General features: G+C 45.1%; 1 protein-coding gene across 1 annotated transcript in view; it reads left to right on the forward strand.

Annotated features, from left to right (window-relative positions):
- Positions 1-26,628, forward strand: part of ITGA4 (integrin subunit alpha 4) — a 531,379-nt gene that overhangs the window by 126,625 nt on the left and 378,126 nt on the right. The window contains exon 6 of the mRNA XM_086956223.1: positions 24,796-24,925. Coding sequence (XP_086812349.1) covers positions 24,796-24,925 — 130 coding nt within the window. The remainder of the gene's footprint in view (positions 1-24,795; positions 24,926-26,628) is intronic.

Here is a 26,628-nt window from a genome sequence, read left to right on the forward strand (position 1 = left end):
TTCACTTGACTCGCTCATGGTAGCCATAGTTAATTGAGAAGGGTTACCCCAAGGTGTGGTGGAAGGATAGCGACTCAGATACAACATAATATAGTACCTCAAATCAATTAGTGTTCTAGAGGCTGGGGCCTAATTTATTAGCCTTTAGGGAATGAAACCCCCAAAATGAATCCACAACTCAATGTCCACACAATGCACATGTTTTGCTTCCCCTATTCCCCCTTACACTCTCCTAAACATCATCCTGCTGGCTTCAGTGTGGCCCTCAGTATCACCACAGACCATACATTTTGTCCCAAGTGTAAACGTTTGTGAGTACCCATGTCCTAGCCCAAACAAACAAGCAAACCTTAATTGTGATAACATCAGTCATCGAAAAATCATTTGAAGTGTTAAGTAGAGCACATTTGGAGGAAGTTGGGACTATCTCTGCCACCAAATGCTCCTGCAATGAGGTGTGATGGTTCGAAACTCAGAGTGGAGATAAACATGTGTTATCAAACAATTCCGGGGCATATAGACACACCATGCAACACGAGATACTGCATTACCATACATGGTAAAATATATGATTAGCCAAGAATCTCATCTGCAGACCTGGGAGCAATTTTCAGCAAGTTGAGCTCCTCTGATTCAGATGCCTTTGAGTCTGAGCCCTGCTTCATGGCATCTGTTCCATTCACTGCCTTGAGCAAGATGGGATGTACCTCGTTGCCACTGTGTGTTTTTGTCCTTCAGATATAGTCTCTCGTGTGGGCTTGTTCTTTGTTCAGACGTCACTGCCTTATTCTTGCTGTTTTGTGTCTGAGCTTGCTTATGTGATGACTCTCAAGTACCCTGTTATGTCTTCGGTTCTCCACCCACTCACTTGCATCTGTGAAGAAAAGAGCTTTATTAGCAGCGAGGGTTTTAAGGTCAGCCAGAAACAGCAGCATCTTGGTGTCATTTTCACTTCATGGAAGAAGATGCATTGCTGCTGAACTGCGGCTGTGAAATCGTGAAACAGGGATAAGCTTGTGTCATTTTGTTGAATGGGCTGTTACTGCATGCTCATTGCAAAAGGATCAGGGTCCCTGTTATTCAGTGGTACAGCCACCACAGGTCTGGGAGGCATGCCACGCTCCCCAGGATCCGCTCAAGATGCCACTGCTGCCTAACATGTTTAAGTCTCGACTACAGCATTGTTTTAGCAATGCTTGTTTGCCGAGATTATAATAAGGCTTTCAAAAGTCTACCTAAACTGCGGATTAGGTACAGTTCATGTGAGCCAGGCACGTGCACATCACCAGCCACATCGCACACCATATGTCTGAGCCTCAGCATCAGACTTCAAAGGAATCCGCTCCCGCCCCCCATCAGACTTCAAAGGAATAAGCTCCCACGCCACCAATGCCGAGAGCTTGTTTTCTCCAGCTTCACCACTGACATCCGTTTCGCACCCTTATTCTACCTGCTCCCTCCTGCCTCTTAATTTGCTCTTCACCCCACTTCCTTTCATCACTGTGTCCTCTCTGTCACCACTCGTGCCATCTCCCTGTTCGCGCGCTCCTCTTCCTATCCACTCCACTCTTCCCCTATGTTCTGTGTCTCTTCTCTTCCGTCTCAGACCGTTTTGCAACCAGTCCCATCTCTCCTTCACCCAACAACGTCTCTCCTCCAGACCCACCTCCTTCTGTTCACCTCTCTTCCCCTTCCCCCACCTGGCTCATGTGCCCTCCCCTCGACACATCAGGCCTACTCTGCCCCTTCTCTTCCCCTCTTTTACTGATACTGTTGCTCCCACCCCATAACAAATTCTCTCCACCGGCTGTTCTCTGTAAAGCCCCTACCCCCCTCTGCATTATACCGCCTCCCTCAGGGTTCCGAGCCGTGATGCTCACCCCCAGTCCCTGATGCTGCAGACACCGCTCTTGAATTACCTGTTCTGTTAGTTTCCTGCTCTTCAAGCAGAGTGGTGTGTTTGCATATCTTTGCCACAAGGCTGTGTGAACAAGTGGAGAACCGCGTCATACCATGAGATGGTGCACCCAATTGTCGCCAGCCTCTGTCAGCAGGTTGTTGCCTACCATTACACTGCCTGACTGTCTGATAAAACTTTTACGCCCTTGGTTGTAAGCGAGCATCCAAGAAGCAGCATGCTCTGCTAGACGGCACCGTGTTTAAGTGGACAACGGCGTCATAGTACTTTGGCAGAGTTCGAGACTACTTTGGCATTTTTTTATAAGCGATTTTCACAAGCGCTGCCATTTATCATAAGGGCTTTTTTCACGACTTCTAAAGATGTGCACCGCCCTCACTGACTTTTTGTGCATGCTACACTGCTTCTCCCTTGCTGTGTCCCTTCTGCCAATTACAGCGCCCCGCCCTTAGGTCTGCCATTACAGCCCCAATGCAGTGTGTGCACGTCGAAGCGAAGGCGGCTCAGCCCGTGACTCTTTTTTTATGCTGTGTCCCTTCTGCCACTTAGCATCCCTGCCCTCTCCTGCTCAGTGTGTTGTGGCTGTTGTGGTTTCGCTTCCCCCACCTCCCAACCCAGTTGGCTCTTTTATTGCAGCCCCCGTTCTGTGTGTGGGCTTGGTCAGGTAGGTTTTACTGAGGAGCTTCCACTTAGGATTCCCTTGTTTTCCCAAACTCTGTACATGGCGGCTGCAGTTTCAAGTTGAATATGTGTGTTCCTCTTACCCAGCAGATGCCGAGATGCGAGATGTCCAATCAAGCTAATTAATGTTCTCTAATCATAACTGATTGGCACATGCAGTGGTAGTTTGGCAGACTCCAGGCAAGCCGAGATGCAATATTAATGGATGTGGTTTTCATTGTCACGGCGCAAGTAATAAAACAGCTATAACGTCCATGTACCGAGTCATTGTAGGTGATGAACGGCTGTCTCTGGTCCTGGGGCACGTTCGCATCAAAGAGTCAGTTAGGGTTGCATTGATACTGCCAGGACATTCTTGACACGACGGTTTTTCTGAATGGACATATGACGCGGTCCTCCCTTGAGTGCAGAAGTCATTTTGTGGCAATTCCCACAGCTTTATTAGTTTCCCTGATAAACTGATTCATTTTACCAGGCACAAGTGACCCCAGAGTGTCTGCCATTGGTTGTTTAGGGATCATGATGGAAGACTCGTTCAGAAGGGGTAAAGGTTCCACTCTGTTTATCAATGGTTTTGATTGCAATTACCGGACTACCAGGCATTGCCACCTCTTTCAAGCTATGCATCCTTTTTACTAACCTGTGGCTGATTGCAGATTTGGTGCAAATGCAAATTCCTCTCTATAATTTTCTTTCAATCTATTATTTCTTTTCACCTCTCTATTCTATCTTCTGTCTCTTTCCTTGCATCTCTGCCTCCCTTCTCTGTACTTTTCTCTGTTCTCTCTTTTTCTCCCACTCCACATTTCCTTGCTTCATTTCTCTGTCCGTTTCCTCTCCTACTCTGCTCTCTCACCTTCTCTATCATTAACACAGTCAGTCCTCTGGATCTTCCTGTCTCTTTAAGTCCACACCCTCGTTAGCATATGCTGTCATCTTCTCTCCTCCAAGCCCCTACCACCCCCATTGCATTTCTCCGGGCTGTTTATACGTCCTGAAAACTTTTTTCAATTTCGTCCATCCATTTAAAAAACATTCTTTTTAATCGAAGTCCTTTAGTGTCATTTCCGAATAACATTGCAACATCATTTCATCAAATATAATCACAATAAACAATCCTTTTTCTTTTCTCCCTCTAAACAGAAACACAAGAAATATATCCCATCAAGCACAACACAAAATTGTCACTACATTGAAATAATTTTTTTTTTACTTCAGTCCTCAATACCCCTCCTGAATTTCAATCAAAGAAAGACCCCCAAGGTCTTATTAAATCTTCTTACCCCCCCAACCCGCAATGCATACATTTGTTCACTTCTCTTAACTCTCCGCATCTTTTGTAACCATTCGTGCATGGATGGATTCTGTTCTGACCGCCATCGCTGTAGTACCAGTGATCTTGCTACTGCCATAGCAATATACAGTAATTTAACTAGCTGATTGGAGAGCATAAGCTCAATATCAAAGCCATGTAGAATTAATTTAACGTTAACAGAAATCATAATATTATACTGAGTCTGAAAAAAAGCAAACATTTCCTCCCAGAACGTCACAATCTTGTCACAATAAGCCATTACATGATACCAATTAGCTGGAGAGTGATGTAAACATCTAAAACACTGTGGTGAGTAGTTAGGGTACATTTTAGAAATGGAGGCATGTGTACGGTACAGCAACCATTTGCTAAAGAATAACATTCTGCGCCAATTGGCGCCCCTTAACGTACTAAAGTTCAATTTATTGATAATTGTCCATGTATTCACAGACACGGAATGGTTTTCTTGTTCCTGCCATTTTTTAATTGTCTTCTGACTCAAATCCAGCTTCCTGCTCTGTGCTAAGCATCGCTTCCAGACCCCAGGTTTTCTATCAGTTCTGGTAACTAAAGGATCATTGATTAGTTGACTTGATTGGCTTAGCTGTATAATATCAAGTTGCACCAGAAACTTATAAAGCATATTATAAGACCCTAACTACATAAAATTACTATGGATTAAATGCGACATTTCCATGGGGGTTATCCAAACACCATTCCTTAAAAAATCAGTAACTTTGAGAAATCCTGCCCCGCCCAGTTTTCAGCTAGCTCTGACCCTTGTTCTAACCCTATTAAAGGTCAAATACTGGCCAATAAAGTTATTGAGTTAATGGGGGAAAGTGAATATCTTTTAAACAAGGCACAGCGTTTTTTAAAGAACCATAACAATGACTTATAACGAACTAATTTGGGAGATTTAAGTACCTGCAGGGGGGGTGGTATCTGAGTTTCTATGCGCATTAAATTAGTGCGCATTCAATTTAAAAAAAATTATGTATAAGGTGCTGCTGAAACTTTGGCTTTTGAATCTTGATAAATACTGTGCAAACTAAGCGTTATAGTAATCCCTAAGATTTGGTAGGGTGAGTCCTCCCTGATCCAGATCCTCATATAAAGTACTTATTGCAATACGGGGTGTCTTCTTCGCCCAAATATAAGCCGAAAACATAGATTCTACCCTAGTGAAAAAAGACCCCGGTAAAAAACATGAGATAGTGGAGAACAAAAAATTAAATAGGGGAAGGACAGACATTTTTATCAGGGCCACCCGGCCCAGAATTGTCAATGGGAGTGCATTCCATCGAGCAAACAATGCCCGAATCTTCTCAAGGAGGGGATCAAAATTTAAAGCATATAGATCTTCAACCAATGCTGAAAAAAAGACTCCAAGATATCTCTTAGGCTTAGTATTAAAACAGCTGCGTATGTCTGGATGCAATTCTGGATTTTTACCTCCACACACCAGGATTTCCGTTTTCTTTTTATTTATCCGGTATCTCCCCAAAGCTTCAAACTCCTGAAAAATCAGAAATACTTTAGCTTGGGATCGTAAATCAGGTTTGATTACCAGCATGATGCCATCTGCGTATAATTTAACCTTGGCCATTGATGGAACGGGAGGAAGAATTTCCGCACACTGCCTCAATGCGACTGCCAGCGGTTCGATGAAAAAAGCAAAGAGGACAAGCGAAAGTGGGCAGCCTTGCCTCTTACCGCGTTTAACTAAAACTGACCCAACCATTGACGCATTTATGATAACATTAGCTTTGGCACCGGTGTAAAGGTTTCGAATTAAAGTTATGATTTTACCCGGAATACCAAAGTGCTCAAATAATAAACAGTGTCTCCCAAACCACCAAATCAAAATCTTTTTCTGCGTCTAATAACAAAACCAAAGCGGGAATACCTTGTGTCTCAAAATAACCCAGAGCTTCAATTAAATAATGGGTGTTTGTGATTAATTGCCTACCGGCCATTTTGATCTGGATGGATCAAGTCTGTTGTAAACTGATTAAATCGTTTTGAGAGAAGTTTGTTACTATTTTATAGTCTGTGTTTAATAAGGTTATGGCTCAGTATGAATTTGGGTCTTTGGCATCCTTTCCCTTCTTCAGGAAGCTCACCACACTGCCCTCCATAAAAGAGTCTGGCATTGAATCCCCCCCCCAATATTGAATTCAGTAACTGAAGGAGTAAATCCTAGAAAGCGGAAAAAAAAACGTAAAAAAACTCCGCAGGCAGGCCATCCGGACCAGAGGCCTTACATTTGGGAGCTCCTTAACAACCAATTCTAATTCTTCCATGGAAAATGGACTTGCCATTGTTAATTATTCAATTTGGGATAGCATGGGCAATGTATACATTTGTAAGAAGGTTACTGGCTTTCGATGGTCTATGCTGTGCTGCTGACTCTGGATCTTCCCGTCTCTTCAAGTCCACACCCTCGTTAGCATATGCTGTCATCTTTTCTCCTCCAAGCCCCCACCACCCCCATTGCATTTCTCTGGGCTGTTTATACGTCCTGAAAACTTGTTTCAATTTCGTCCATCCATGACATGAACCTATTTACATACAGTTGTAGGACTTATTTTTCCATACTATGTTACTAGCTACCAATGGGTAGAGCAACCATTCTTCCTTCCAATGCTGGTAAAAGGAGTCCTAAGTCTTATGGGCAAAGGTACGCTAAATGTTTGTGGTATAGTGATAGTTATCGGCACGTTTCCGAAGTATGTTGTTGCAGAAATAATAATATTAACCTACCTACTGATGGGGCTGTATTAGCTTGAGAAAGTAAAAAGAAATATATGCTTCTACATTTTGCCTAACAAAGGGGGTTTCTGTGTCCACCACAGCTGGAGTTAACATATGTGAGGAACGTAACCAAACACAGACACGCAGATTAACACATACTTAGTAACACACAGTAAGCACAGACACTCGCACATATAAAACCACTCATAGAAACAAGTATAGAAGACACACAACACCATATATACCCAAGCACCAAAAATTCACAGGCACACAATGGTACGTAATATATTTATATATACAATAAACACAAGTATGCAAGTAAACTTACAAGCACCTATACGGACTCACAAGCATGCATACAAGACTCAGGCACACACAAACACACACAGAACGGCACCAAAATGCAGGTCAACACACACACATGCTACCACACAGTATGGGCATATAAATATTTCCCGCGTTTCTCTTTCGCACCAGGACGCACAGCAACCAAGCCAGTGCAGTGTGTATCCCTGCCCAGCTCGCTGGGTGCAGCAGGACGCACTGCATCCAAGCTAGTCCAAGCACAACAAGCATTGGCATAGCCAATACATCTCGCCTTTGGGACCTTATAAATGTTTAACCATGCAACGTTGATGTTGCACCAAGGATATTGTGCTGCATAACTAAATACTTATAAGGTCCCAAAAGCAAGACCTATTGGCTATGCCAATACAGAACTGGTTTCTAAACCCAAACAATCCATGACAACAACTGACGGAGCAACCGGCAGCTCTGTAGTGTAAACACAACTATTGTTGCACGAAGGGGCCAGTTCCCTATGAACATTGGGCACCACCACATCCATCACTACCGCATCCACCACCACCGCATCCACCACCACTGCGTCCACCACGACCACCACCACGTCCACCACCACCACGTCCACCACCACCACGTCCACCACCACCACCACCACGTCCACCACCACCACGTCCACCACCACCACGTCCACCACCACCACGTCCACCACCACCACGTCCACCACCACCACGTCCACAATCACCACCTCCACCACATCTACATCCACCACATCCACCACCACTACATCCACATCCACCACCACCACGTCCACCATCACCACACCTACCTCCACCACCACCATGTCCACCACCACCACCCACCGCCACCATGTCCACAACCACCACCACCACTACCACCACCACCACATCCACCACCACATCCACCACGTCATCCACCAACATGTCCACGACCACCACCACTACATCCGCCTCCACCACCATTATGTCCACCACCACAACATCCACCACCACTTCCACCACCACGTCCATCACCACCGTGTCCACAACCACCACGTCCACCACATCCACCACCACCACATCCACCACCACCATGTCCTCCACTACCATGTCCACCACCACACCCACCACCACTACTTCAACCACCATATCCACCACCACCATGTCGGCCACCACCACGTCCACCACCATGTCCACAACCACCACGTCCACCACCACCACGTCCACCACCACCACCATGTCCACCACCACCACCACAAGGCCACTACCACGTCCACCACCATCACCACGTCTACCTCCACCACCACCATATCCACTACCAACACCAAGTCCACCACCACGTCCAACACCACCACATCCACCACATCTACCTCCACCGCCACGTCCACTACCACGTCCACCACCACCACCACATCCACAATCATCACCACCTCTACCACCACCACCACATCCACCACATCCAAAAGTACATCCACCACGTCCACCACCACCACCATGTCCACCACTACCCCCACGTACACCACCACTACCACCACCACCACATCCACCACCACGTCCACCACCACCACATCCACAATCACCACCTCTACCACCACCACCACATCCACCACATCCACCATGTCCACCACGTCCACCACCACGTCCACGACCACCACCATGTCCACCACAACATCCACCACCATGTCCACCACCACCTTGTCCACCATCACTACGTCCACCACCACCATATCCACCACCACTACGTCCACCACTACCACCACGTACACCACCACCACCACTACCACCACCACCACATCCACCACCACCATGTCCACCGCGTCCACCACCACCACGTCCATCACCACCACACCCACCACCACCAGGTCCACAACCAGGTGCACCACCACCACCACGTCCACCACCACCACCACGTCCACCACCACCACCACGTCCACCACCAGGTCCACCACCACCACGTCCACCACCACCATGTCCACCACCACCATGTCCACCACCACCATGTCCACCACATCCACCACCTCACTCTATCTATCTGTCGCCCTCACTCTATCTGTCGCCCTCACTCTATCTACCTGTCGCCCTCACTCTATCTATCTGTCGGCTCACTATCTGTCTAACTCTCTATCTCTCTATCTCTCTATCTATCGCCCTCACTCTATCTGTCCATCTATCGCCCTCACTCTATCTATCTATCTATCTATGGCCTTCACTCTACCTATCGCCCTCCCTCTATCTATCTACCGCCCTCCCTCTATCTATCTCTCTCTCTATCTATCGCCCTCACTCTATCTGTCCATCTATCGCCCTCACTCTATCTGTCCATCTATCGCGCTCACTCTATCTGTCCATCTATCGCCCTCACTCTTATCTATCTATCTATCTATCTATCTATCTATCTATCTATCTATCTATCTATCTATCTATCTATCTATCTCTCTCTGTCTCTCTCTATCTCCACCTATCGCCCTCACTCTATCTATCTATCGCCCTCCCTTTATCGATCGCCCTCCCTTTATCGATCGCCCTCCCTTTATCGATCGCCCTCCCTTTATCGATCGCCCTCCCTTTATCTATCGCCCTCCCTTTATCTATCGCCCTCCCTTTATCTGTCGCCCTCCCTTTATCTGTCACCCTCCCTTTATCTGTCGCCCTCCCTTTATCTGTCGCCCTCCCTTTATCTGTCGCCCTCCCTTTATCTGTCGCCCTCCCTTTATCTGTCGCCCTCCCTTTATCTGTCGCCCTCCCTTTATCTGTCGCCCTCCCTCTATCTATCGCCCTCCCTCTATCTATCGCCCTCCCTCTATCTGTCGCCCTCCCTCTATCTATCGCCCTCCCTCTATCTATCGCCCTCCCTCTATCTATCGCCCTCCCTCTATCTATCGCCCTCCCTCTATCTATCTGTCGCCCTCCCTCTATCTATCTGTCGCCCTCCCTCTATCTATCTGTCGCCCTCCCTCTATCTATCTGTCGCCCTCCCTCTATCTATCTGTCGCCCTCCCTCTATCTATCTGTCGCCCTCCCTCTATCTATCTGTCGCCCTCCCTCTATCTATCTGTCGCCCTCCCTCTATCTATCTGTCGCCCTCCCTCTATCTATCTGTCGCCCTCCCTCTATCTATCTGTCGCCCTCCCTCTATCTATCTGTCGCCCTCCCTCTATCTATCTGTCATCCTCCCTCTATCTATCGCCCTCCCTCTATCTATCTGTCACCCTCACTATATCTATCTGTCGTCCTCACTCTATCTATCGCCCTCCCTCCCTCTATCTATCACCCTCCCTCCCTCTATCTATCGCCCTCCCTCCCTCTATCTATCGCCCTCCCTCCCTCTATCTATCACCCTCCCTCCCTCTATCTATTGCCCTCCCTCCCTCCCTCTATCTATCTATCGCACTCACTCTATCGCATCAATACAGCATCACTCAGCACCACCACAGCATCACTCGGGGCACCACAACATCACTATACGCTACCACAGCATCACTGAACGCCACAGCATCACTCAGAGCCACCACAGCATCAATCCGTGCAACCATTCAACAACAACTGGTTCAAATATGTTCTCTCAATGTGTTTCAAGCTTTATTACAAATGTCACTAAAATATGTTAATATTTCACTTCTGTTCTTGGATTTTCGTCACAATAAAATACACTGAACATAATCTTCACAAAAGTTATTCACAAAAGTTTAAGCTATTGCCATTATAAATTACAATAGCGTTTATTTAAGTATTAATTATTTTAAAAAATGTAAAGCCATTGTTATTTGTTAAATCAATACATCTAAGTCACGTAAATACAACACATATTGCATTACAAATGCTATAGGTGTCACATTTGCGAAAGTTAAAACTATTGGCATTGTAAATGACAGCTATTAATTTCACTATTTTCAAAACCAACACATGAATACAAAATTTGTCATTACAATACCAATAGCTCAAACTTTCCTAATGCGAGACCTATTTCACTGCAAATGCTTGTTTTGACTCGGAAGCAGTGAGCTGTCCTGCAAGGCCAAGCTTGCACGGCCATCCCTTCTCACGCTTCTCCGTCTTCTAAGTCGCACGCTACAGCAAGGGGGTACCATTCAAACAGGATAATTTCCGTGTATTTGGCAGCAGATAGCGAGGTCAGCACTGCATCTGTGTCCTGGTGACACCTATAACCAGTGGTCGAAGTGGGGAGAGGATCTGTGGGGCACAACGTGCTCATACTTTTTCAATTTTTGTAAAAAGAGATCTGTCCTGGGACAGCTAATTCTGACAGTTGAAGTGCTTCAGCTGAAGGATGATACCGAAGCGCAGACAGCTAAACAAGTTTTATTACCAGGGTGCCTGCTGCCTGAAAGAAATGTAAATGCATACAACTGGTCAATCTGCAAATGTAAAGGGTGCTTGGAAACCGGTATTGGCTTTAACTGGTGAAATCACTTGAAGCTTCCTAATGAAACACATTTATTCTTTTTGAGGTGTATTGTGAGGGAGCTACCAGCTAATCTATGAAGTGTGTGCTTTTAAAAGACAGTTATAAAAAAATTGCTTCCTAGTGACACATATTTTTTTTTTTTTTTAGAGGTAGTGTAAGGGAGCTACCAGGTAAGCTGTGAAGTGTGTGCTTTTAAGACAGTTATAAAAAATGTGTACTACGTACAGTCTATATTTTGGAAACATTTTTTTTACCTTACACCTTTTTGCGCATTTTGTAGCAGCCTATCTTATACTGTGTGTAATGCAAGTTTAAAATAATGGCTTATATGCACTGTTCCCTCTAGGCCGCGCGCGCGCGCGCACCTTCCCTGACGTCAGCGCGCACCACCTAGCGTGGAGCGCGCACACAGGCCGTCGCAAGAGATTCGCGCCGCCCGCCGCTTTTACAAAGCGAGCGGCGCGATTATGACATGAGGCACATTTTACAGTGGTGACGGCGGTGCGGGCGTGAGGAGTTGCAGGTACGAAGCGGGAGGCGGGAGGCGGGAGGCGGGGGGCGGGAGGCGGGGGCGGGAGGCGGGGGGAACTGGTGGTTATTGGGAGGCGGGGGCCGGGAGGCGGGAGGTGGGGGACGGAAAATAGTATTGCAATCAACAGTGCATTCGAGTCAAAATCTACATGGGCTTGTCACGGGGTACCCACTTGACAACAAATGACATCTTATTCAAAGCTTCATTGGGGTTAATAAGCGCTATATTTAAGCACTATATACATATATCCACAGATGGAGACAATCATTTTAGGAGTTCGCGTTGAAGAGGAAGCAGTAATTATTTGAATACGCTCTGACCAAGTTAAAATTTGTGTCCGATTTTCAGGATGGGTGCTGAAAGTGAAATAGTTTACAATGAACAGCGTCCAAGTGAAACGCTGCATTTGCTTTTCGTAGAGCACCCTGTTGAAACTGACCGAAATATAGTGCGTAATAACTATTGGAGTTGAATGTTTGTATCTATCTTTCAAGCGTCTCTACTGGAAAGAAGAGCAAACAATATTACTTGTAAAACACATAGTGGGAGTGAAACGTGTCTGCTTTCAGGGGACACCAGTTGGAAAGAGACCTTCGGAATGAGCGGGAAAGTCACTTCAGATTAAAATCCACGGCGTTAGGGTTGTCTTTTGGAATGCAGGCTTTTCTACCTTTTTTTGCTATTTAAAGGTCCTTCAGTTCTAGGCACAGCAGACGCAAAAAACGCGTGGGACACAGGACAGAAAGGCACAAAAAACAAGTGAGACACAGGACAGAAAGGCACAAAAAACAAGTGAGACACAGAACAGAAAGGCACAAAAAACGAGTGAGACACCGAACAGAAAGGCACAAAGTATTGTAAGCGCTGTACCTAGGACAATGCATTATAGCACTGCTGCACTTACAACACTGCTCGCATGTGTGCATGCACTGGTGCATGTAGGTCATTTACTGCAGGAAGAGAGTGAATACTGTCGCTATTTCGTGTGATGATAAACAATTCCCATTTATGCTTCTGAACACCTACAGATTGAATAGTTGCCCTGGTTATGCATGGTAGGCTTCTCCTCAGAGTCCAGCTACCTGCAGTGAAACTGACTAATCGAATATGTGTGCCCACCAAAATCCCTTTCCAACTCCTGCCTCACTCACAAATAACCCTCAGTTTTAACTATGTGAGTTTGATCATTTGTGTTCGTGAACATTAGAGCTACATTTATAAAGACTGTATTAGCCGGTTTATTGAACAAATAACTTTCTTCAAAACCTGTCCGGGTTTAAAGAGAAATCATTTTACAGTGAGATTTGAGAGTCCTTTCAAGCAGTTTTTTAGGAAGGTAAGTTGTAAATGTGCCTCTTAAAGCACCATTATTACTAACAACAGTTTGATTTAATGACAGGCAGAAAGGCACTAAAAACGATTGAGCCACAGGACAGAAAGGCACAAAAAAATGAGTGGGGCAGAGGCCAGAAGGGCAGAAAAAACGAGTGAGACACAGGACAGAAGGGCACAAAAAACGAGTGAGATACAGGGCATAAAGGCACAAAAAACGAGTGGGGCACAGGACAGAAAGGCACAAAAAAACGAGTGGGGCAGAAGGGCACCAAAAACGAGTTGGACACAGGACAGAAAGGCACAACAAGCATTGGAAATGCAATAGGTCTCGCATTAGAAAAGTTGGAGCTATTGGTCTGGTAAATGACAAATATTTTATTTATGTGTTGGTTTTTAAAATAGCTAAATGGATAGCTTTGTCATTTACAATGCCAATAGTTATAACTTTCGCGAATGTGACACCTATAGCATTTGGAATGCAACATGTTTTGTATTTACGTGACTTAGATGGCAGCTCTGGTCGTTAGGCCACGTCTCTAGAGAGCACGAGAGTGCAGCAGGGGAGAGAAGCACAGAGAGGGAGCAGAGAGTGCAGCAAGGAAGAGAAGCACGGAGAGGGAGCCCAAGAGTGAAGCAAGGGTGAGATGCACGGACAGGGAGCCTGAGAGTGCAGCAGGGGACAGAAGCATGGAGAGGGAGACAGAGTGTATCAGGGGCGAGAAGTACGGACAGGGAGCCCAAGAGTGAAGCAAGAGAGAGAAGCAGGAGAGGGAGTCTGAGATTATAGAAAGGGAGAGAGTTGAGCATAGAAAGGGAGAAGATGAGTTTGGGAGAGAGGCATGAGAGGTGGAAGGCAGAGCAATGGAGATAGACCTGGGAAAGGAGTAACCATGGGGGAGATGAGATGAGAGCAACAGGGAAAAACTAGTGGTGTTGACTAATGCCGAAATGGTATAAATGATGCTGTGTTAGTGCTCATTGACAATCGTGTGTACCTTGAGGAGAGATGGGAGAGGGGAGGAGAAAGAAGGGAGATTGAGGAAAGAGGGGAGAAAGGGAGGAGAGTTTGGGGATAGAGGGTAGAGGAGAGAGAAGGAAGAGTGTGGTGGGAGATGGTAGAGGGGAGGGGAGAGTGCTTATCCAATTTTGCAAACTGCCCTTAAGACCCTTATTGTGGCGCTGTATGTATGAAAATGCACTATCTTCTTTTTATATCTATCTCACTTTTTAAAGTAAAATTTTGGAGTGCCATTTGGCGCCGCAGACACGCGTGGTTTGGTTCCTGGCGCACATAGCCATGGTTGCAGCGCACAGAGACCCTCCATTGCCGCACACAGAGGAAAAAAATTAGAGGGAACATTGCTTATATGTTCATAGTTTAAAACCCGATGCTATCTCGGACCACCTGCTCACCGCCTGGGACCAGCTCACCACACAATACCACAGCCATCACAAACTCTGTCCACTCAGGAGCACCTACGAACCTCTGTCCCCACAACATTTTCAATCTTGGGAGCAAAATGATCATCAGCAAGCTCACCAACATCTTTAACGCATCTACAGCAATGGCCACCTTCCCTGAAGTATGGAAACACGCAATAGCCAAACCCCTTCTCAAGCCACCTTCCGCCAACCCCAGCGAACTCAAGGACTAAAGTCTTACCTCCAGCAGCAGCCGACATTGCTCGTGGGTGTGGGGGCAGGCGCGAAGGGTCTCCGGGGTGGGATTCAAGGGGAGTGTCATGGGGGGGATCGGGGGAAATTTTTAAAAAGTATTTAATTTGAACTTACTTTTACGCCAGGCCCAGCTTTTCTCAGCTCATGCTCTTCTGCCTCCGACAGGAACAGGCTCCGTCCCCTCAGCCAATCACAATGCTGCAAGCAGCGTTGTGATTGGTTGGGATGGTGCCCAGCAAGGGTCTAATGGGGTGGGCATGTTCTCCATGCAGGCTGCAATGCAGCCTGGTTGGAGAAGGGCAGAGTGTGCATGACTGGTTTGGGCAGCCTGAGAGAGCTGACTGAACAGTCTTAGGGCACTCAGGAGTGGGCAAACCACTCCTCCCCTGCCCTGCTCCAAGAGCAGAGCAGTCCCGCCCGCCCGCAATGTGCAAAGCAAACATAAAATGGTAATAACTAACAGTTATTACCATTTTATGTTTTCTATTGAAGGAGCCGCCCCTGCTTATCTCTCTGCTCAGAACCCAGAGAATCTGCCTACCCCCTTTCACCTTGGAACCCAAGAACATCATCAGTAGTGTCCCTCATGGCTCCTCATGGCTTGTCCCTCAACCCTACACTGCTCAACATCTACATGACCCTCTTGCCCAACATTAGCAGAACCTATGGGATGAACATCATATCCTACACAGACGACACCTAGCTCATCCTCCACCATGAAGGGCAACTTCCATAGGTGCATGCCGAGCATGACCGACTGGATGAATAACAACTGCCTAAAACTCAACATAGACAAAACAAAAGTGCTTCCCTTGGAATAATTCCTAGTGGCCTACAGAATTAGGACCAGCACCCACTCCAACAGACCATGCTTGCAACCTTGAAATCATTCTGGACAGCAAGCTCACCATGAAAAACCAGATCAACACAGTCTCTTCCGCCTGCTTTTCTCACCCTTCGAATGCTCCATCTTCAGGGAACTACAGGATAGGAGATAACAGTTAGTGGAGCTGACTCCCAGAACCTAGGAGCAACAAAGATGAGCAGAGTGTACCATAACTGAAGTAAACTGAGGAGGTGGTCTGACTGGCATTGAGGCGGGGCCGGCTCAGTGGTGCAGCGAGCCAGTCCAGACCTGTGGGTTGTTCCTGGGCTGAGGCCTAGTGCTGCATGTGTCTAGAGAGACCAAGAGCACTGTTCCTGGACTGAGGCCTTAAACTGTGCAAATGGTTTGGCCCTATCAAGTGGTTCCTAGACGTGAGTGAGCTCATCCCCCCCCAATAGTTTATCCAGACCAGAAAGCCGATGACACTTAATGTCTGGACCGCATCCAGTGAACTACCGGTGAGCAAGATGTAGCTCACTATACATTCACTGGGCTGCACAGAGATATAGCCTTAGGAAACGGGGCTACGCTGCGGACCTGCGAAAGGGATTGAGGCCCTCACAACACTTATTCTCCTCTATTCTCACACAGTACACAAGTGGCACTCCACCAAGGTGCATTGCCGTTGATGGCAGCTGAACTTAAAGACCATTATGGCTTAAAGCCCCATCCAGTGAAAACAGCGGCAGGCTGTAACAAAGTATATTTGGACCACTTGTTCTGGGGTTTAAGTTATTGCACTTAAACATTAACACAAGCTCACTATTTGTACACCCACCACAAGATGCATCTCAACTCGCCTGCAAAGGGTAGAAAGAAGAACCAGGTCCTTTACTTCCCTCCCACTTTACATATTGTACAGCACACCACTGATCAGAATGAGGACAGAACCAACCAAGGCGGGGGGAAATCCGCCTGACAGTAACTCCCAGTTGATAATTTTCTGACACGTATTCAGAATGTGGGACAAGCTTTGGAATCTCTAGATCCTCTGGCAACACAGTGTTAGTCAGCATACCAGCTAGAGACAGAGAAGCCAGTGGACTGTAACTCACAAACTACTTGAGTACTGAATGAGGATGGTGCAGTCTGGGCAGAGATCAGTCCTGTGAGACTCACAGAAGTACTTGTTGTTGGTAGGTTCCACACCTCCTTTCACTATGAATAGAATATATGCTAAGAATATACCTTTATTACCTTTATTAAAATTGAAGTCAAATTCTAGTGGGTATAATATGTGTAGCTGTGACTATCACAAAAATCAGAATATTGGCAACAATAACAGCTAACAATCAGACTATTAGAAATAACTGCAACATTATAATGGTATTTCAGAATTTCCCTACATTTGCGCTCCAACATCTCCCTTTCTTCCTCTGACTAAACTATTGTAGCATTAAAAGGAGCATGTACACGTTCCATAGGTTGTCTTGTTTTTCAGCTACACCTTAATGGAACACCAGAGATTCTGTTCCCTATAAAGACAAGCCAACAAGGCCTGGGCCCGACATCTCCCACTGTGGTCCCCAAAAATCCTAAGGTCAAAAGATTGAATTATTTTTACGAGAATTAATGTGAAAATTTTAAAAGCAAGGCACCTGCTTTTTTTCTTCTCGTTGGAGAGGGCTTAGAGACCCCAGATTCTCCATCTGTTTCTGGGCGCTCCTTCATGGGCCATAATTGTAAGGTTCCATAATTTGGCATTTTCCAAGCAGTGAGACAATGGGCCAAATCAAGTAAAAAAAGTGCTACAGTGTCACTCTCTCTTGACTGAAGTGGTCTGAAAGCAGAGAAATACCTCTGATAGGGTATAGAGAAGGCTCACAGAAATTGGACTTAAAGCACATGCTACTTTTACTGGCTAAACTCTGTCATTGGTGAATGAAATGTATAGCACTTCCTTAAAGTAGAGGAATGGATGATATTTAATAATTTTGAAGTGACAAACACTTGCATTTTGGTGGTGGGCAGTTGCTGGCTCATCATAATGTAGTTTGGTTCATGGTGCAGATCAAGAAGAGACACTGGGCCACATGTGTGTACCTTTTTTAAGGTCACAAACAGCCAGATTCTCGACCTGAAAAAAGGCTTTTCCTATGTACCAGATCCTATTTGCAATTCGGTATTGGGAAGGGGCGTGTTTAGGGCATCCCTTCCTAATACCAAACTGCAGTGGTGTGTAAGAATGTTTTGTGCCCAAAATGCGGTCGCAAAACATTCACATTTTACCACCTACTTCAAGTAGGTGGTAACCCATTTGCAAATAGGAAGGGGTCCCCAAGGAGTCCCCAAGGAATGGTAGTACAAAAATTATTTTATTTTTTTTGTAAGGAAAACGTGCTGCATTTTCAAAAAGAATATTATTTTATTTAAAAGCAATTATGGACATAGTGGTCTGCTGACCCATGCAGGCCACCATCCCCGTGATTTTAATGATTCCTAATGGGTTTCAATCGCGACCTACCTCTTTAATATTCATTTGGTAGCTAGATTTGTGACCCCCTTGGAATCACTAAATGAAACATCTGAAGTTTCATACATTAGGAATAGCGATTACCTAATTGCGATTCGCAGCAGAAAATTACAATTAGGTAATTGCTATTCCTAATATTATTACATGTGGCCCAATGTGCTAAAAATGTATGCCTTTGTGGAAAACATGGTGGTCTTTGATAAAGTTATACCAAAGAGTGACTCTGTGTTCCTCACTTGTAATATCAGTAGTTTGAGAGATACAATCAAAAGATAAGTATGGGTAAAATTCATTTACACAAAAAACTAGGCTTACTATAACTACAAGAAGCATATTTAGAGGCTAAGTACCATTCCAAAGGACAGAGCAAAATAGTGCCTATTCCCATAAAATGAAACTTATAGGTGGACTGCGCCTCCTATAAACAGATTTCCCCGTTAAATACGTTCCCCCAATTCTGACAGCAGTTAATGAACCTGAACACCTGAAACATTTAGTGTTTCTGCCTGAGCCATTCACCAGCATGCACTTCTAACTGTATAACTGTTAGAAACATGTCCATTCAGTCTCTGCACCAATGTCTTCAGAGGCAAAAAAATCATCGGAGTCCCTGTAAAGAAATATTTTATTAACATATGTAAATGCACCCGCTCGCATGCCGCCAACCTCACGTTGTGCAGGGCCTTCAGCTGTGTGAGGTGGGGTTTGGAGGCCGGAGCTGGCCTGTGGGCATCCCATGCAGGCAACCAACTCCCCGCAATGGACAGCCTTTGACAACGCAGTGTTGGTTTGACTTTTGAGCCCTAGGGACCCCTTAAACTGGGGCCAAAATATATATATTAAGGGGAGGAGGCATGCAGCCCTCCTCCTCAAGCCTTACTAGGCCCACTGGAGCCCAAATCAGCAAAAAAAGGAAGGAGGCTGCAGGGCCCTCCTCTTCATCCTCAGGGCTGAATTCTAAGGGGAAGAGGGTGTGTAGCCTCTCTACACGTGCTTTATCAGGCCTTCAACAAAAAAAGGGAGGAGACTGAGTCCTGTAACCTTTGGTTTTTTCAGTAAATTTCTACGTTTCATACAGAAATAAAATCCGAACTATAACGTCCCTGTAACCTTTGGATTTTATGTGAATTTCTAAGGTGTTTCAATTATTTTGTTTGTAACCTGTAACCTTTGAGAGTGAGTGTGTGAGTAAATCAATGGGTCTGTAAGTGGGTGTGTCAGTGTCTGAGTTGGTCTGGGAGTGGCTGCATAAGTGTCTCACTGGGTGTGGGAGTCTGTGAGTGGGTTGGTGAATGGGTGCGTGGGTCCCTGAGCAGGTGCATGAGTATGCGAGTCAGTCTGTGAGAATAGTGCATGAGTGTCTGAGTGGGTCAGTAAGTGAGTGTGTCAGTCTCTGAGTGAGTCAGTGAGTGGGCGTGTGTCTCTGAGTGAGTCTTTCAGTGGGGGCATAAGTATCTGAGTGGGACTATAGGCCATGGTGTGAGTGTATGACTGGGCTTGTGAGTGAGTGCATCAGTGTCTGAGTGGGTCTGTGAGTCAGTGTGTGAGTCTCTGAGTGGGCGTGTGACCGGGTGCATGAGTCTGACTGGGCCTATGACTGGATGCATCAGTGTCTCAGTGGGTCTGTGAAGGGGTGTTTCAGTCTCTAACAGCATCCGTGAGTGGATGCATGAGTCTCTTAGTGAGTCTCTGAGTGGATGTATGAGTGTCTGAGTCGGTGTGTCAGTGACTGCGTCAGAATCTCAATGGGTCAGGAAGAGACACTGTGAGTGCCTGTATGGGTATCTCAGTGAGGGTATGACAACATGACTGGGGCCCTGAGCGAGGCCAAGAGTGTCTTAGTATATCTGTGAGTGGATGCATACGTTTCTGAGTGTACCTGTGAGTGGGTTTGTGAATTTCTGAGTGGGTCTCTGAGTGAGTGTGTGGGTGTATCAGTGGCTCTCTGAATGGGTGTATGAGTCTTGAGTAGGTCTGGGAGTGGATCTTCGAGTCTAATTGGGTCTGTGAGTAGAAGTATGAGTCTCTGAGTGAGTCTGTGACTGGATGCATGAAAGTCAGAGTGGATCTGTGGGTGGGTGTGTGAGCCTGAGTGACTCTGTGTGTGTGTGTGCTTATGTTTTAGAGTGGGTCTATGAGTGGGTGTGTGAGTGTGTGACTGGTCTGTGAGTAGGTGCATCAGTGTCTGAGTGGGTCTTTCAGTGGACACATCCATCTCTGAGTGGGTGTGTGAATGGGTGGTGTGAGTCTCTGAGTTGGGCCTGTGAGTGGGTGCATCAGTGTCTGAATTGGTCTGTGAGTGGGTGTCTAAGCCCATACCAGGGTCTGTGAATTGGTGCGTAACTCTCTGTAGGTCTCTGAGTTGGTGTATTAGTGTCTTGGGGGCAGATGTATCATTACCATAATTTGCGATTCCCAAATAGCGATTTTTTAGAAATTGCTATTTGGGAATTGCAAATTGAGATGTATGTAGAAATTCGCTGTTTTTTAGCGATTTCTTAAAATTCCTTAATTGCGATTAGCAAATTGCTAATCGCAATTAAGGAATCATTTCCCATTCATTTCTATGGGCCAGGAGGCCCATAGGAATGAATGGGAAGTTATTCTCAAATTGCGATTCGCAATTTGCTAATCGCAAATTGAGAATAATTTCAAGGGTGCAGGGGTGTCCAAAGGACACCCTGTTGCACCCCAGAAATATGCATGGGTGCACATGTGGCGCACATACATGCCCTAAGGAAAATGTGCATTTTTCAAGAATTCACACCTTACCACCAACTAGAAGTTGGTGGTAATTTGCGATTCCTTAAGGGCATTTTGCAATTTTTTTTTGCTACATATATTGCATTTAAGGAATCGCAAAATTTGCGATTCCTTAAATGCAATTGCAAAATAAGAAATCGCAAATTTTGCAATTCCTTATTTTGCACTAGATTTTGCTTCATACATTCCATTTAGCAAATTTGCATTCGCAAAGGCCGAAATTCTGCGAATTTCGGCCTTTGTGAATGCAAATTTACTTGATACATCTGGCCCTTAGTGAGTCTGAGTGACTGCATGAAAATGCGAGTGGGTCTTTGAGTGAGTGCATGAGTGTCCGAGTGGATCTGTGGGTGGATGTGTCAGTCTCTGAGTAGGCCTGTGACTGGGTGTGTAAATCTGAGTGGGTCTGTCAGTGGAGGCATCTATGTCTGACTTGGTCTGTGAGTGTGTGCATTAAAATCAAAGTGGATCTGTGGGTGGGTGTGTGAGTCTTTGAGTGGGTGCATAGGTTTCTGAGTGGTCATGTGAGTGGGTGTGTGAGTGTCTGAGTGGGTCTCTGAGTGAGTGCATGAGTAACTGAGTCGGTCTGTGAGTGGGTTCATGAAATTCTGAGTGAATCTGTCAGTGGGAGCATCAGTCTCAGAATGGGTGGCTGAGTGGGTGTTAAGAGCCTAAGTGAAACTTAGGGTGGGTGTATAAACATATTTATTGTTTTTCATTTCTTCAGTGACATTCACAAATTCGTCACAACGTTACAATGGGGGCCACACTGGCGGTCATGACAAATTTGGGAATACTGCGTGTGAAAAAAAGAAACTAGTTTAGGGATATATTGTACACATGCAGACTCCCTGAAACATTCTTATATGTCACCCATGGGGTCACAACACAACCAATATGGCCTGTTATCTCAAGCACTACTGTTTCATTTCAGCCTCGGGGACTGTCCCAATAACTAGAATGGCGGCCGCAACTCTGTGCTCAGGTTGTGACCAGCCAATCAAGGCATTCCTGTTAGCACGCACATCTGTGATTACACGCTAAATTGTCGCAATTTAGCCATGATTGCAGATATCCTTATATTTATCCCTTAAATTTCTCAACAACTACAGAACTGATTTACTCCAGATAACTGAAAGCATGATCTGTGAACAAAAATCTATCTTCTTGCTAAATTTGGTGTAATTCCGTCCAGCAGTTTCGGCTGTAGTCATGTTCAAACTCCTATCAAACAAGTAATCAACGATTTGTAGACCACTGCTTATCACCTGTGAGGGTATCCAGGTGCTGGTCGGGGGATGCTGCTGGGAGTTGTCATGTGAACATCCAGGTTTTTAGGCCATCTCTGAACTCCTTCAGGGCGGATGTAGTCCGAAGGTGGAGTGGGAGGCCATTCCAGGTCTTGGAGGCCAGGAATGGGAATTAACATGAAATTTGTACTTTTTCAACCCCCCCTTTTCTCAGCCCCAGCTTGAATGTTCAGCCCAAAACGTTCCATGCACAACACTCACTATGACACTTTTTGGGGAAAATGTCATAAAGATTTGTCAAACGGGGCCAAAGATATAGGCAAGTCAAAAAACACTTTTCCCAGGAAATCATGGTCCTAACTATAACTACCTTCTGGTGACCTCCAGTAGGTAATATATATATTATGTTGAGAGAATTGCTTGTGAGTAGGTTATGTCTATCACAGAAGTAAGTACTTGCAAATACACACAATGGGTAATTAACACACATGCATTTCTTATGAAGACCCCAGGCATCTCTAATTTTAGGCTTATTCTTCATAGAGCTCCACTTTGCCCAACGCAATTTATAATAGTATCTCCTTCACCTTTTCACAGAAAGTAGGGTGAGAATCTGAATCCCTATGAGAGTGTCACCATATATTTTTTGAATAATGTTTGTGCTTTTATTAAAGATCTGCTATTGACATTTTATGAAAGCAAAGATGAATATTGTCATACAGGACTAATAGTTCTCAACTTACTTAAAACAGCAACCTACATTACAGCTACCCCAAAGTCTTTGACACATACCATCTAGGCAAATTAAATCCATTAGCTACTTCCCTTAAAATAATAGGATCAAAGCCAGCTTTAAGATTTTATTGCGTCCTTCCATTCCTCTGTTGTGATCCCTGCGTGTCGGTCTTAGGTTGCCAAAATGATCTCACCATGCACTCAAATCTAGGAGAGTTACTTGGGGCAGCCTCTAAAATTATAGATGGCCTCTTTTACGAGGATGCTGAAGTCCATACCTCGCAAACATTGCTATTGGAGTAGCTTTGTTGGAGCACCGAAAGACTACCACAAGACCTATGCCAACGAAAATGCCAGCACCCCTGTTTCCATCCTAATATTGCATGAAATTGAGGAGGGACACTTTTGGGTCTCTTTGTATAGGGATAGCAACCACTTCTTCGTGTTGTAAATACATGGGGCCAATAGGCTTGCATGACAAAGCTTACCCAAACTGTGTGTAGAAATGTGCCCCGATGCACACCACACCACCACACCTAAGAAAATTCAGATCAGGGCCCTCCCCATTCTCCACAGTCCTTCAGGCATATAGTATTCACTATGAAAGTATTTAAATTGGTCCACGGGCAGCCTGGTGGAATGTGTCCCCTGTTTGGCAGCAATGTTCGCCTCCAACCACTCTTCATCCTCTAGTATGCCCAAGTCTCTCTTCCATTGTTCCTTGGGTGTTAAGAGAGGATCTGGGGAATTGATAACTAACGCTTTATAAAGCCTAGAGATGCCCTTGGTTTCTAGTTTTTCAATTGTAAGTCTGGACTTCAATGGATTGAAGTCTGGGATCAGGTTTAGACTATTTTCATAGCCCTCTAATTCACATCTCGGCTGCTGATATTGAAAATATCTGCAGTCGGTGTAACTCAAACTCCCCTGACATTTGTTCAAAGGATAGCATATAATTGGACACCCACACATCACCTATTTTAGATATTCCTATCTTTTCCCATTCACCAAAACGTTTCAGCCAGGATATCTCAATACCTCCCTAATTCAGGTACCATGCCATAGAGGCGTCTCACTTCAGCTTTCTATGACTGCCAGTCCACCTCAATGCCTGCTCCAACACTCCAAGGGTTTGGCCATTATCTGAGGTGACATTGGAGCGGTCTCCTAACCGTACAATCAAGACAATAAGCCATGTTGATTGTGTTGCTATTTCCAATCTTATGGCAAGGTCATCCATGTCTCTGAAGAGCCAATCATTAATTGAAAGTTGTTGGGCAATCGAATAGTACAGTTTAATACCTACTATCCATAGTCCTGTGTTTTCCTCTTAACTTGCTTACAGGGTTGTATACATGATATGCCTGGAGCACTGTAATTTGTGCTGGTGTGAATTTTTCCTTTAGAGAGGATTTCGCCCACTGTCCTCCTTTGCTTCTATATGTTTCTATAAGAAATAAATGGAGTTGACATTTATGTCCATTTCCATTGTTAGTTTGTAATCTGGGTCATCTTTACTGGAACAGTGTCTTAGTAACATTCTTCAGTTATGGAAGAATGGCTATATAGGACCAATAATCTCTTGAAGATAGTGACTTGCTTATTTTCCCTTTGTTCATCTTGTGCAGCTTCTATAGGATGGAGACACATTCTTGATCACCCTGCTACTAATGTATGTCTTGAATCTGTGTATGTGCGATAAATTGTGATAAATGTTTTTCTTATTTTCTGTCCTGTTAATTTTTTAGGATTTAATCGTAATGGGTGCACCAGGGTCGTATTTTTGGACTGGGTCTGTCTTTGTTTACAATACTACAGAGAACACTATCAAGTCATATGCAGACAGTGATAATACAGTGAAGTACGGAAGTTACCTAGGTAAGTTGCATTTTGACCTTGTACTTAGTCTGGTGTCACTTCAAAGAAGATATGGCTGTATGGCTCAGAATTACTACCTTAAAGGGGTCTTTTATTGAATGGCACAGGAAGCACAGTTGTACACAGGTTAAGAAAGCAAGTAAAATTGTTTGTGCACACTGCAAGAAAAGATGGAAATGTCGTGTGGGTGTTTTCTCATAACATTGTTGTAAATAAAAGTAGACTGGTCCATGTAGTTTGGTGATGTCACTGGAATGTTAGGATTGCTAGGAGGTGGAGTGTCAGTCAGATCCTGGGCTGAGCAGCAGAGAGGCTGCTCCTGGTGGGGCCTTATTACATCTTTACTGGAAAACGTATCTAACATCCAAGATTAATAAACTCATTCATCTGTAACCTAACCAAGCCTACTGGAACTCCTCACCTACAACATAACATAAATTCACGACGAGTTGGATAAAAACTATGCGTGAGGATTTACTTTAAGCGTTTTAAGGTACTTTTATGCAAGTTTTACTTAAAACAAACCTACCTAAGGATTTTACGCCCCCGCCTCACCAGTGTCCAGATTCACCGGACAGCCCATTGATAGGGCGTATGTTTCCTGCTATCTGTTCTTCTTGCCTGATTTCTGCTGCCTCCTGTCTGGTCCCTGCTGCCTGATCCTCACAGGGTGCATGTTTCTTGCTATGTGGTTTATGCTGCCTAAAGCCTGCTGCCATTCATACCCTGCTGCCACTTGTCAGGTGTATGCTTCGTTACTTACATCTACTACAACTCATGAGGGAAACCTTTCACAGCAGGTGCAGCTGCATTTTTGGCATTTACAACAGCGATTTCAATGGGATAGGAGACTTATTTATATGCTGTGTGATTTGTACCTCCCTTGTGCTGCACACAAATTGTGTCTTTAACTTTGTGCCGATTTTGACCTGCACATCCGCCATGGATCTGGCATTATGTTACGTGAGGGAATTTTTGCTTTTGCACTCTTCTCATGCACGTGGATTCAAATTCTGTCTTACTCGCATGTAATGGCAGAATTTGTGAGCTCATAACCATCGGGGGAAACAGGCAGCATGCAGGACAGAAGGCAGTTGCCGAGATCATAAACAGACACAGCAGGAACTGGCACACTTGGGTTGGTGCGACCGATGTCAAGGTCACTGGTGGGGCTCAGGGGTGCCAGTTTACTTTAAATACCAAGCTTTCGTTTTAAAAGAAAGTCCTTTACCTAGAAGTTTCTTCAGTCTTCAAATTTCAGTAGAAAAAGTTTCCATCAGGTAGCACACGTAGGTTCTTTTCCTCAAAAAGTCACCAAAATGTTATAAATAAATGTTAGTCCAGTCCAAGTAGTTTCTTATGTAGATTTATTGAGGAAAGATGTTACAAGATGAGAGCCACACCAGGAGCAGCCTTCCTGCTGCTCAGCCCATCCACCAACTGACTCACACACTCCTCAACATTCCACTCACCAACATTCTCTCACACAGTCACCCTGGCTGAGCAGCAGGTATAACAAACCTGTAACAGGTTACAGAATCTGTACTAATTCTCAATTATTATGATGACACCATAGAGGAAAATGTCTCAAAGTGCTGTACCAGACACCTCAAGTTAGATGGGAAGGTGGTTATTGCCCATGGCACTACAGCCATAATGAGGGTCAGGTTGATGAATGATGTAATCCAAAAGAAGTCCAGAGG

The sequence above is a fragment of the Lissotriton vulgaris genome, chromosome 2_1, assembly GCF_964263255.1.
Source record: "Lissotriton vulgaris chromosome 2_1, aLisVul1.2, whole genome shotgun sequence".
NCBI classification, from domain to species: domain Eukaryota; kingdom Metazoa; phylum Chordata; class Amphibia; order Caudata; family Salamandridae; genus Lissotriton; species Lissotriton vulgaris.